The sequence below is a fragment of the Ammospiza caudacuta genome, chromosome 9 (genome assembly GCF_027887145.1).
Source record: "Ammospiza caudacuta isolate bAmmCau1 chromosome 9, bAmmCau1.pri, whole genome shotgun sequence".
Lineage (NCBI taxonomy): Eukaryota > Metazoa > Chordata > Aves > Passeriformes > Passerellidae > Ammospiza > Ammospiza caudacuta.
Window position 1 is genome coordinate 5583049 of NC_080601.1, and position 12249 is coordinate 5595297.

Sequence of the window (12249 nt, forward strand, 5' to 3'; positions counted from 1 at the left end):
CAATCAAGGCAAGTAAAGACACAGACACTTTTCTGCAGTGTTCTCGCAAATCTCTTGGGTTGAAAAAATAAATCAATCCCAACTTTATGGAGTTAATTTTGGTGCAAAACAGAGTATTCTAAGGACCTCTCCTGACTAGCCCAAACCAAACTGGGCTGAGTCACAGGTGACAGCCACAAGCTCTAGATGCAGCACCCTGAAATGTGTTCTTAACTACAGCAAGCCCAGAAAGGGTTCTTCACCCTCACCCCACCCCAAGAGCTCTCCATCAGCAATGAGTGCAGCTGAGCCTGCAGTAATTACACAATCAGGCAAATGTGGGAATCTCCCCATTGCCTTGGCATCCTGCATTTCTGCAGCAGCCTGGCCTATGAAAGGACACCAAGCTTCAAATCCCAGCAGCTGCTCTACTCCACCCCAGCACAGGAGTCTTCTTTCAGTGGTGAATGATTCTAAGGAACAACAAAAAAACTCCAAATAAATTACTGATATTGCTCCCATAAGGGAAAAAAAAAATTCTTGTGGCTCTATTGTGCTGACAGCTGTGCAGTACCAGAAAGGCTTGTCCAACAACAGGAAAAGAGAACAGATTCACTACACAAAGCCATCAAGGCAGATAACCCTCAAGAGGTGACTATGTGAATTCCCAGAAGAGAAACTAAAATTGAACAGAGAATAATACAGCAAGCCACTGGAATTTCTATTTTGCCACTTTCATTGAGAGGCTGGTTCGTACTCATGATGCCAGGTAAATAAAACTGACAAGCCTGAATGGAATGCTCTGTTTGTGTCACAGGTGTGTACAGCTCCCTGAACCATCCCTCACCAGCTGCTGTTGTTTTGTAGCTGCTAGATGAGCCTGCTACAACAAGGTTTTGAGAGGCACGTGGCAGTGACTGACAGCTGCCAATTAACACAGAGAACTGAACTACAGCATGGCAAAGTGGAGCCTCAAAAGTGTCACCTACAGGCCCTATCAAGTTCTCAAAAGTGGATTAAAGCAGGAGGTGCTCCAGCATTCCCAGAGAAGACACTATCCCAAATCATCATAACATCTAATTGAAGAAGTGGTCTCAAGCTGGAGAAGACAGCCAGACTACCTCTAAACATTTCTGGGAAGAAGCACCAGAGACAACTCTTCTATCAGCAGCCTCCCTTTGAAAGTTAATTTGGGTGATACTCATAGTTCCAATTCCCCCACAAACAACCTATGCCTCAGGGAGCTGTAACAGCCCTGAGAGGATAAATGGAGAGAAAAAAACCAAAGAAAAAACCTCCCTGGAAGGAGATGCTCTGTGGGAGAGACACAATTCCAACAGGGCATTCTCTAGGACCTGCACTCTACAGCAAATATATTGTTTCTGACCCCCACATGTGCACCCCAAAGACTGATGCACCCAACACCCCAAAAAGAATCAGCTTCAAGTTAGAATCTGTTTTAAAAAGCTGCAGATACTGTTTAAAATATATGAAGAAGGAAGGCAAAATTAAAATAGAGGGCAGGGATTTTATTTTGGTACCCAAAAGGGATTTTCTAAACCTGCTTCAAAGCCTGTGCATATCTGTTCTTAACACAAGAAAAATGCTCATTTTGCAGGTGGCAAGCACCCTTCTTGTGGAAGAGAGATCTCTGCAGGGCTTTACCACCCTCACACAAGGAACTCAAATTCTTCAAAGCACTGGCTGGGCTGGAAAGCCTCATACAGTTTGTAATGGACTCATGAATAAAAATGCTTTGGCATTTGCTGAGTGGTCTGGGTTTTGTCAGAGCCACCTCTCAGGACACAGCAATGCCTGGGAGGTGTGTGAAGCACAGCTCTGGGTGCAGGAACCTGCAACCTGCCCAGAAGGAACAGGAGGAAGAGCTAATCAGCACTTCCTGCTGCAGGGAGGGAGGAGAGCCTGGCACACAGGACAGGCTCCATGTGTGGGATTGACTGGAGGATGCATGTTCACAATAAGCCCTGACAGGCAGCTGAGATGGATTGCACTGAAGTCAAGGACTTGGAGATAGGCCTGGTTGCTGTAAACAACTTGTTCCAGCACTCAGAGCCATGGGAAGGGCTGTGGAGATCAGGGAGGGAGCACAAGCTGAGTGAAATGTGAGCAAACTCCTCACAAGTACAGCACTGAGAGCCCAGTAACATCACTCCTAGTTAAGAGTAGCAGTTGTTTCCTTTCCCTGAGTGGAGCACTGTGATGCACAGCTTGGTGTTTGAGAGTGTTTTTCCACATGTCCTACTAACCAAAGTCCTATTTTCCATGCTCCTCCATTTTCAGATGGCATAGACAGCACACAAAAACTGTAAAAACAATCAGGGGCAAAAAGAGAAGCAGAAGTCATCTTTTAAGAGCCCTCAGAGCCACAGCAGCACAGCCTAAGAGCAGTTCTCCCCTGCTTCAGGGCTTAGGTGCACTGCAAGTCTAATTTTCATTACTGGATTTTACTTTTCATCCTTTTAAATGCCAGTAAAGAAAATAAGCCTGATGGGTTTTTTCAAAGAATAATTAGCATCTCTTAGGATTGGCAGAGGAACACTTACGATATAAAAATCTCCTTCCTCAGTGAAAATGAAGTCATACAATGGGGCACAGAGGAAAGAAGCTTGCTTCTCTATCTCCACAGACACAAAAAACCCAGGGGATATAAAAGAAATTGGTCCACTGGCTCAAAGACAGGGCAGCTTGGCCAGCTTCACATGGCTGGCTCAGTACCATGGTCTGACAGCCAAGAGCAGCTTCAGAGCCTCATGCAAACCCTCTTGAAGCCAACATGGAAGCACAAGAACTTGCAGCAAGGTGATCATCACTGCTGCCTGCCAGGCAGGAAGGGTTACAGGGGGAAAGAAAAAGGGTTTCTTCTTTGCTCTTCAGGAAAAAGGAGCCATGAACAGCTTCCCTGGAGGGGCCTGCAAGGCAGAGCCTCATGGGTGTGGCAAAGGGAACTTAATGCTGTTCTCCAGGAAACTTTGAACTGGTCATGTGTTAAAACCCTAGATACTAAGAGTTTTGGGCTTTCTATACTAAAAAACACAGACCCTCAAGAGAACATTACATTTAACCTAAAGCCATAAAAACCCCAACTTCCATACATCTATTTGAAACACAACTTCCATACATTTATCACAGAAGAGGTTAATCAAAAGCATGAAAAATCAGTAGAAAAAGCAGCAGCTGAGCACTGCAATGCTCCCTGCTGCCTCTCCCTTACCAGGGCTGAGGAATGCAGTGGCACATTGAAATTCAGGCAGCACTGCCTGCTCTGCAAGTGCTGCCAGGGGGACAGGACCCTATCACCTCCCTGGCTCCCAAAGGGAAATGCTGCTGCAAGAGTGTGTGCTGATGCCGAGATAAGGGATCAGGAGAGCAAACAAACCCTGCCCTTCCCTTCAGTTTTAGCATTCCAAGGCACTGAGATTGGAGTGGGAGGCTTGTGGATTTCAGGGCACAAGTGTAGCCACTCTCCTCACTTGTGTAACCCACACCATCTCTAGAACAACAGTAATTCATGGGCAGGAACAGTTTTGTAACAGTATCTACTTATTTTCAAAATAGAAATGGTGGTGCTAAGATGTGACAAAGTCTCCTGCTCTCCTGAATGCCAAAATGGAAGAATTCTTAGCAAGTGAGCCAAAAAATTTACCTAAGGGCAGCTCACCTGGGGACAGCAGCAGACTCAGGGCTACTTGGAGGAAGGAGGCCTGTCAGCAGAGATTAAAGGCAGGTGACAACAAACAGCTTCCAGCCCTTCCCCTCCAGCTTTGAAAAACACAAGAGTTGTTTTTTTCAAAAACTAGCTAATCATGGATGGTAATTTTTTTGAGCAGTCCATGGAAACCTGCACCAAACATCTCATCCTAATAATCCATAAAGTCAGGACCAAGCACACTCTGCTGATTCCCAAAGGTAATGAACAAATCATGTGTCACCATGACAAAACAAACCAGTCAAGGACCCAGACAGAAAGGAATTGAAGTCTGACACTCCAGTTTTTCTCCAAAACAGCACTTGAGTGCATACAGAAATACATGGACACCACAGGTACCTCTTTGGGGTTGCTGGGCATTACTGCCCATATATATTCTTATCCTGCTACTATGCTGGCCAAACAAAGGAAGATCTTTCTAGACCAAGTATCTCTACCTCTGCCTCACCACCTCAACTGCTCCTGAGATCCCTGTGTTAGGCAGCCAGGCCTGGCAGCCACATCTCCATCCAGGCTTCTTCAGGAAAGTTATTATCTGCACCACCACGGCCTCAGTGAGGTAAGGTCAGTCAGGAAGACACAACCTAAACAAAAAGAAATGGAGGAAACTCAGGAGAGAGCTGCCACACAGGGAATATTCTCTTCTCAGCTGGGGAAAATAACATTATTCAAGAGCACTGATTCAAAAATTGAATAGTTATTTATTGTTCCAGAAGTACATTGCTCTTTTATACATATTTCATAAATGATACAGGATTTTACACATGTTCAGGTTTTTTTTTTTTGTTTTCTCCATGCTCCCTCCCTCATCCCAAACACACACCAAGGATTCAGCTACAGGATTGTGTTCACTTTTTTTTCCTTTTAAAACTCATCACACAAACATGATAAAACAGATAAAAAATAATCACACAATGTAATTAAATGGAAAGACAGAGGAGAAGGGGGAGGGAAGAAAAAAAAACAAAACTAGAAACATGCACCCATTCGGTCCAACATGCCACTGAGTGAGAAGAGGCAGCAATCCCAGCTGTGTTTCCACATCTGCAAGGCACCTGGCATCTAGTTAATACTGAATTATTTTCTTTCCTATATTTTTAAAACATGTTTCTCCAAAAAAAACCCCAGAAGCCTCTTTCCATGACACAGTGAGGAGTAGTAGTGAAACATCAAAAAGAAGCAGCCAGCCTTTCTGTATATAAAGCTTAGTGTCCTTCTCCCACCTTCATCCTGTCTCCACAGCATTTATCAGCAGCGTGCTAAACCAGACTGACCTGCTCTGAATGAAGAGATGTTTTATCTGCTTAGAAAGCAGCCAGCCTTGGCTAAGAGAGAGGGCAATGGGTTGACCTTCCTTCCTTTATTTCTTTTTAGCTAAGAACAAGAGATGTCATTAGCCACTCCTAAGAAATTCTGACCTGGGGACACAAAGTTCACTTAAAGCTACTCGATCAGGGGAAAGTGCTACAGAACCAAAGCAGTTCTGTTCTTGCACTGTAGGATCCCCAGGCTCTCAAAAAGCCTCTGGGCAAGGGAAAGGCTCTGACAATATGTGAAACCTTCTATCCCGTTACACAAGCAGTCAAGTATCAAGATTCATTATTCCATATTCCAAAACTGTTCATTTTAAAGCAGGAATCATGATTCTGGCAACAGTTCTGCAGTCCTTTAAGGCCTCCCTAATTCCATAGTCCAGGTGGCTCTCAGACTGGGGGTAGGAAGAGGGGAACCTCCCTGCCTTAAGACAGAATATAAAAAACCGCTCATGCAATGCTGCCATGGGTTTCTAGGAGGAGCTCAAGGGCATTGGGACGCAAATTTCGAGAGTTATTCCGGAATAATCCAAAACATCGATTATCAAATGTCCAGAAGAAAACTCATTCCTTCTCTCACTGGGCTACAACCAATCCGTGCTACAAATAAGCAAAGGAGGAAGTCAGTGGAGCACAGGGGGTGGGCTGGGAAGGGGAAGCTCACGGTTTTCCAGTAGAAAGCAGTCTTGTAGTAACTTTATAAAAGAGACCAGGTCTGACCAGAAGTGTGCGTGTTAATGGCGGTGGAGTGCAAGTTCTGATCACCAGCCAGAGCTCCAGGTGGTTTGGATTCTTTGTTCATTTATTTTTTTTTCTCCTTTTGTTTTTTTTCAAGACAGAAAGAAAGATTGGAATCAGGTAAAGGAAAATTTAAAAAGCTAAGCAGGCTGCTGGTGTCCTATCAAGAGGCAGACCCTGCAAAGCTGGAAGAAGACACCCCTACACCCCAGCATTACATTCTCTTCATGAACTCCCCCAATCCTGTATTTGTACACAATCTCCATTCTGACAGTTTTAAAAATGTGACTATTTGCCAAGCCCTTTTCAGAACTAACATTCCACAATGTCCCATCTTCAGATTTAAGAGATTTTCCCCCTTTACAGTCCTTTGTCTTGATTAAAGGTAAAAACCCTCCACCCCCCACACCACGTCCCAGCTTCCACCTGCAATGCTTTAATTAAAAAAGGCAAGAGCTATGAACAGGTTTTTTGCTGGGGTTCAGAGCTTCTTTGCTGATCAGTCCTTTTCAGAAATTTGCTGGATGGGCAGATGAACTTGCAGTGGGTCTCGAAGCCTCTTAAGGTCCAATTCTGCCTAAAAGTAAAGGACATGTTATAAAGCACAAGCTCCCAAAACAGCTTCCCCCAATACCATTTCCCTTTAGAGAAAGAAAAGCTTTCCCATATTTCCTTGTTTTTTCCCTGTCCAGCAGGAATTTGCCCAAAGAGTGAAACAAAGTTGAAAGCTCATATTTACAAAAACCATTCTCTGAACTTGTCTGCACACAGCCACTTAAGGAATAGGGTAGGGGAGATTTGGATCCTCATAAATTCACTGAAATATTTTTTAAAACAAGCCAACGAAACCCCAACAAATCAACATCCCAACTAGATTATTAGGGATGATTGATTCTAGAAGAAAAGCTCCAGGAAAACATGGCCATCCAATGGCATCTGCATTCAATATGGCTTAAGAAACCCCAGAAAGACCTTTGGGTCCTTCCTTATGTAATTTGTTCTCCAGAGGTAGAATTTGTTTTGCCCTGGATATCTTACACTGTCATTTTCAGGGAATAAAGGATGATAGAAAACAGTGAAAAATAATGTGGTAATTCTGCTTTTTCTGCTCACATCATCCTTCTGCAATAAGGCTCTGAGAAACACAAGGAAACATCTCTATCCTTTGTTGAACAGATCCCACAACATGGATAATCTGTCAAGAGTGTCTGTCTCCAGAGTCTGAGAAATCTGCCCCCACTGATTTAAACAATACAGCTACATTTCCTGAACATTATTTCCCAGGACTGCACTGAAGTGCTATGTCAGGAAGACCTGAACTGAATGGATGCAAGACTTCATTCCTCACTAAATCCATCTGGTGTGTAGCAGCTGAGAAGAAAAGAAATCTTGAATTAGGCTCCTCTGAGGCATAAAGAGTCTGAAGCAACTCAAGATTTACCAGCAGTTTCTTAAAGGCCCTTAAAGACTGATACGGGTTTCATGTTGATTTACACTTCCACTTCTATTCCTGGTAATATCAAAGCCAATTTAATGATTGCAGTATGGCTGTGACAGGAAAATGGCCTGAAAACTTAAAATACAGTCCTTCTTGCTTGAGGTGTGTCTATTAATAGTAATGAAGACCTAGCAAGCAGTAATTTCTTTATTGTGTTTCTGGAAATATTGTTGTTACCTGAGCAATTGCATCTTTGAGTTGATTGTATTTCTCTAGATCAAATCGTGTCTTTTTGGCTCCTTTATGGAAAAATAGTAAGTACTGTCTGTCTCTGGCATCTGGATAAACATATTCCTAAAGAGAAAAAAAAGGAGAGAAAATAGGAATAAAGCTACAGCAGGAAGGCAGCACTGGATGCCATAGCACAGTGTCTCAGGTGTTTTTAGGACAATGACCAGTTCCTGACAGGAGGCACAAGCCTGGTCCAAGCTCACACAGTGGAGGGTGACCCCTGCCAGCAGCTAAATCCCCACCCAGCACTCACTGCAACACAGCTGGGTCAGAGAAAGCACCCAAAGGTAGGAAAAAAACAAGAAAGATTTAAGTGTAAAGTTAAAGACAGTTTAGTAACTGAGGGAAAAAACCCATAACAAGATAAGAGTGATGCAAAAGCAATCACTCACCACCTCCTGCCAGCAGACCAATGCCCAGCCAGGCTCTGAGCAACAGCTGCTTTGGAGAAACTCCCTCCCAATTTATTGCAAAATGCGACATCATGTGGCATGGAGTATCAGTTGGGTCAGTTCAGGGCAGCTGTCCCAGATGTGTTCCCTCACAACACCTCACCCACCCCCTGTTCCCAGGGATGGGAAGAGGGGGGTTGGGAGGGATACAGCAGGGAAGAACAAAACCACAGAAGGCCTTGATGCTGTACCAGCCCTGCTCAGCAACAGCCAAAGCACTACTGTGTTACCAAGGCTGTCTTGGTCACAAGTGCCAAACACTGCACCACACCAGCTGCTCTGCAGAACATTAACTCCATCCCAGCCAGACCCATCTAAGTCAGACATTTGCTTCTCTACTCATTTGTTACACTCCAACAGTGAGCTACTAGCACCTTCCTCCTGTCCCCAGTGTGCAAATCCTTCCATGCAGAGACAATAACAAATAACATTTCATACTGACAAGTTTGAGGGAGAAAAACTGCTATAAATACTGTCCCTGAAATGATGTAGCTGACAGACCCTTGGGACACCACGCTGGAACACCTGCAGCATCTGTTCTGATGGCCCTGTGACAGCAGAGACACTTTGAGCCCTCCCTTCCTCATTATTTAGGCAGAATTAGGAACTGATGAGACAAAAAAACATGCACTAGAAAATCCATAGAGAATCTGTCACATTTACAAGGATCCAGAGACGGATTCTTCATCTGGATGGGAGGCCAGATCTGTGAAAGGCATTTCCAACAAGATGCCTAATCATCCTTGGGCTCCTTAAAAAGGCCAGCATGGCATGTGAGAGGGGTGGGCTTCCTTGAAGCCCAGAAGGTATCTCAGGCAGCCACACCTGTCTGTACTGACCATATCTGCCAGCAGATGAATCTGTGTGGCTACAGCAGCCACCTAACACTATTAGAAAAGCATTTCTGGTAAGACAACCAGCCAGGGCCACCATGAGAACACCCTATGGCCACACACCACCTCCCTGGCCAGCACAAATTAAACAAGTGACATCTGGGTTCCAACAGGACAAGGAAGGGGCAAAGCAGCTTCTAGCAGGCACAACTTTGCTATTTTTCTAGTGAGTAGAGCCCAGGAAAGTCTTCTACTGAAGTGTCATTAGCAGCACACCAAGTCCTACCTGGCGGGTCATTACGAAGTAAGCGTACATTGCCATGGCACTACCATAGGTGATGAAATAGGTGACAGGTTCCATAATGTCCCAAGAGTATTCCCACCAGGTGAGGCGGGCCAGAATCCCAAACTGAGTGGCCATGTAGGCCAGGCCTCCCCACAACACCAAGGTTGTCCTCTTCTCTGCTTTCCTGCTGAGCTCCATCCGCACCTGCAGAAGGCAGAAACACACATCTTGCAGTCTCAGAAGTAATTATGTTAATATTGTTAAGAGATAATAATGCAAAATCAGTCCCTTATATTAATAGCAACATTAAGTGGTTTGAAACATGATTTGATTATGCATGATGCACATACAAACAAACCTCAGCTTCTTTTCCATCACCTGTGCTGTCACCTATACTTACTCTGAGCATGCTCTGAATGTCACAGGGAAGTATTTATTTCTCTATATTCAGAGATGTTCTGTTGCATTAGCCTCAGCTTTTATTTACTAACAAGCTCATTTCCAACTGCTTGAAGCAAGGAAACAAAATATTTCCACAGAAACCAGAAGCAGACATGGTTTGGTAAACACTTGGTTCAGTGATCTTAAAACTATTTGAAGCATGGCAGGGACCCAATTAAAACCTGGAAATCCATCCAGGCTGCCTTTGGAAGATAAATACAACACACTGAGAAACTCCTTACTTTTTCTAGAGGTGCTAGTTGCTCCTTCAATTGCTCTAGTCTCCCTATCAGCTCCTTCTCCTTGTTCAGCTGGTGCTCCTCGATGCTCAAGGCTGTGTACAACTGCTGAACCAACGTCTTCACATCATTCAGCGTCGTGGCATTTTCATGGCTTAAGAGCTCTAGGGATAAACAGAGGCTGTTTTATACACTGTGCCCACAGGGCTGCTCATGGGCCCTTGGGGTATCACTATTAGTCTGCACTGGAAATGAACAAAACTATCTTCTCAACAAAGAGGCCTTTGGAAGAGCTCCAGCACTCTAAGACAATGTGTTTCCCCTGAAAGAAGGGCCTTACTACTGGATATTCCTAAAATTTGATAAGAAAAAGGAGAAGAGAGGTGTCCTATAAAGCTGGCCAGATTATCCAACAGCTGCTTCTGATTCATATTTACATACAAGACAAACAAACTCAACCAGCTATGATCCATCACACCAGCTGTCAAGACACAGGCAGAATTCAGAATACAGACCACCAGCAGCCAGAATTATTGGTGATGGCAACTGAACATTGTGGGTTAGGGACCCACAACAGCCTCAGCAGCAGCATTTAGAGTGCCAGTGCCAGGAATTGTTTCCCATGCTCCGTGGGTAACACCCCTTGCTGTGCTCCCTGCAAAGGAGTGAAGCTCTCCCACACAGCATCTAGAAACAAGAGCAGGGCCACGACTCAAAAACACCTTTATACTTGCATTGCAACTCAAAAAGGATTCCTAGAGGATACCAGTTCTTAAAGGAGTTGTGACTATTGGATTGTCTTCCAGATCGAAAAAAAAAAGAAGTTTGAAATAAAAGCAAAATATTTTGACACTAATCAAATTAAAAAAATTATTTTTGTAGCATCCTTGGACTTGTACCTAAAGGTATCAAAATATGATTTTACCAACTCAAAAAGTACACCAGCAGCTCAAGGGAAAAAAAGTGACTCAGTTGCCTGTGCCAAGACACACAAAGCAAATAATTTCATTCTAGTTAAAGGGCTCCTGTTCTCCTACGAAGAAAAATCCATGTGCTCCTACTGAGGCAAACATCAAGAAGTACTCATTTAAAATTACAGTATTCTGGCATTTCCAATCTCAAATACTAGAGGTGATCTTGTAAAAATGCAAAAGCCAGAGCTGAAAAGTTTGACAGAACTAATTTCAATGCCTATTTGCAGGCACATTCATTTTAGCACAAACTACAGAAATCTCCTTGGCAAGTGCATCCTAGGAGACAATTTCCTGTAACCTTGGTGATCCCAGAGCTCACCTAGCAGCACACAGTGGGTGACAGCAGTAGAGTAACTTTGTGTGTGTAGTACCCAGTGGTTTAGATATCCAGTCTTAGCAGAGAACCTTCTGCTAAGGTGCTTTTGATGAGATGGGGAAAAAATCGTCTCTAGTAGAGGTGAGTCTACTCTATATTAAGGGGGGAGATACCATCTCACCCAGTACAATGCACTCCCAACTCCAGAATAACAGAACAATAAAATCCCCCACATCTGTCAGCCAAGAGCCAAATAGAAACAGCATTTCCCAAGATGTCCCTCTTGTTTAAATCTTCAGAGGTAACTACAGGCATGCAAGAACCTGGTGTTTTATGAAGGCTATGAAGCTGCCCGGAAGAAAGAGGGCAGATAAAAACACTGAGTTCCTGCCTCCCCCAGTAATACTGAAAATGTCTCAAAAGCCTCTCTGCAGGTTTTCACATCTTGAAAATCACACATGTTCAAAGATTATTATTGAAATGGATTTTCTTATTGACTCAAAATAGGTTACTTTCCCTACCCCTCCTACCTGTCTCTTCTAAGGGCACAGTCTCCTTTATTTCACTGTTTGGTAGCTAACAGGGTTTTGAGGTTTATCTGCAATATTTATTTTGCAATATTATCTGCAAAGTACCACACTTAAATGGAAACAATGTTAGCTGTCAGGGGAAGCAACAATTTATTCTTTCAAACCAGACAATCTAAGTTTCAATCTAATTCCCATCTTGTACTGCATTCCTTCAGAATAAGTTAAATTAAATAGTTTCCAGTAATTATAAAAAAATTTGAAAAACTTACAAATGAAAAGGAATTCTATTTCTTTGTTTATTTCTCTTGAGGGCTGGGGGCACTAGCTTTGAACAGAATGAAATATCTGCTTTTCATTAGTGATTATTCTGATTACTTGGATATCTCTAAATTGGGCTCCAAGGGCAGGATTAGAAACCAGGAGGTTTCCCTTTAGAAATAACACTCCATGCTCCTGAACAAGTTAATAAGCATGTTGCAGTGAAGCAGGGAACTGAATACTGAGATGTACTCCCAGGGCTGAGCAGAAGCAAGCTGCTTTACCTCTCTTTGGTGGTCTGACGTGGTAGGAGACATCATTAATGATCAGTTTGAAGTCATCCAGCAGAAGCAGGTCTATGCCTGTGGAGGAGGCCACACGTGTGCCATCTGTAAGGAAAACACAGATGATGCATTAAGCAGGAGGAACAAAGA

At 43.6% G+C, this 12249-nt stretch overlaps 1 protein-coding gene across 2 annotated transcripts in view; it reads right to left on the bottom strand.

Annotated features, from left to right (window-relative positions):
• Window positions 1–5800: 5800 nt before the first annotated feature.
• MCU (mitochondrial calcium uniporter) overlaps window positions 5801–12249 on the bottom strand; it is an 83615-nt gene continuing 77166 nt past the window's right edge. The window contains exons 4-8 of one of the 2 annotated variants that reach the window (XM_058810311.1): window positions 12100–12204; window positions 9741–9901; window positions 9058–9261; window positions 7433–7549; window positions 5801–6330 (exon numbers count right to left, since the gene is read on the bottom strand). In XM_058810311.1, the coding sequence (XP_058666294.1) occupies window positions 6214–6330; window positions 7433–7549; window positions 9058–9261; window positions 9741–9901; window positions 12100–12204 (704 nt within the window). In that variant the 3' untranslated portion in view covers window positions 5801–6213. Of the gene's footprint in view, window positions 6335–7432; window positions 7550–9057; window positions 9262–9740; window positions 9902–12099; window positions 12205–12249 lie in introns of both variants that reach the window. The other variant, XM_058810312.1, reaches the window with a different exon arrangement.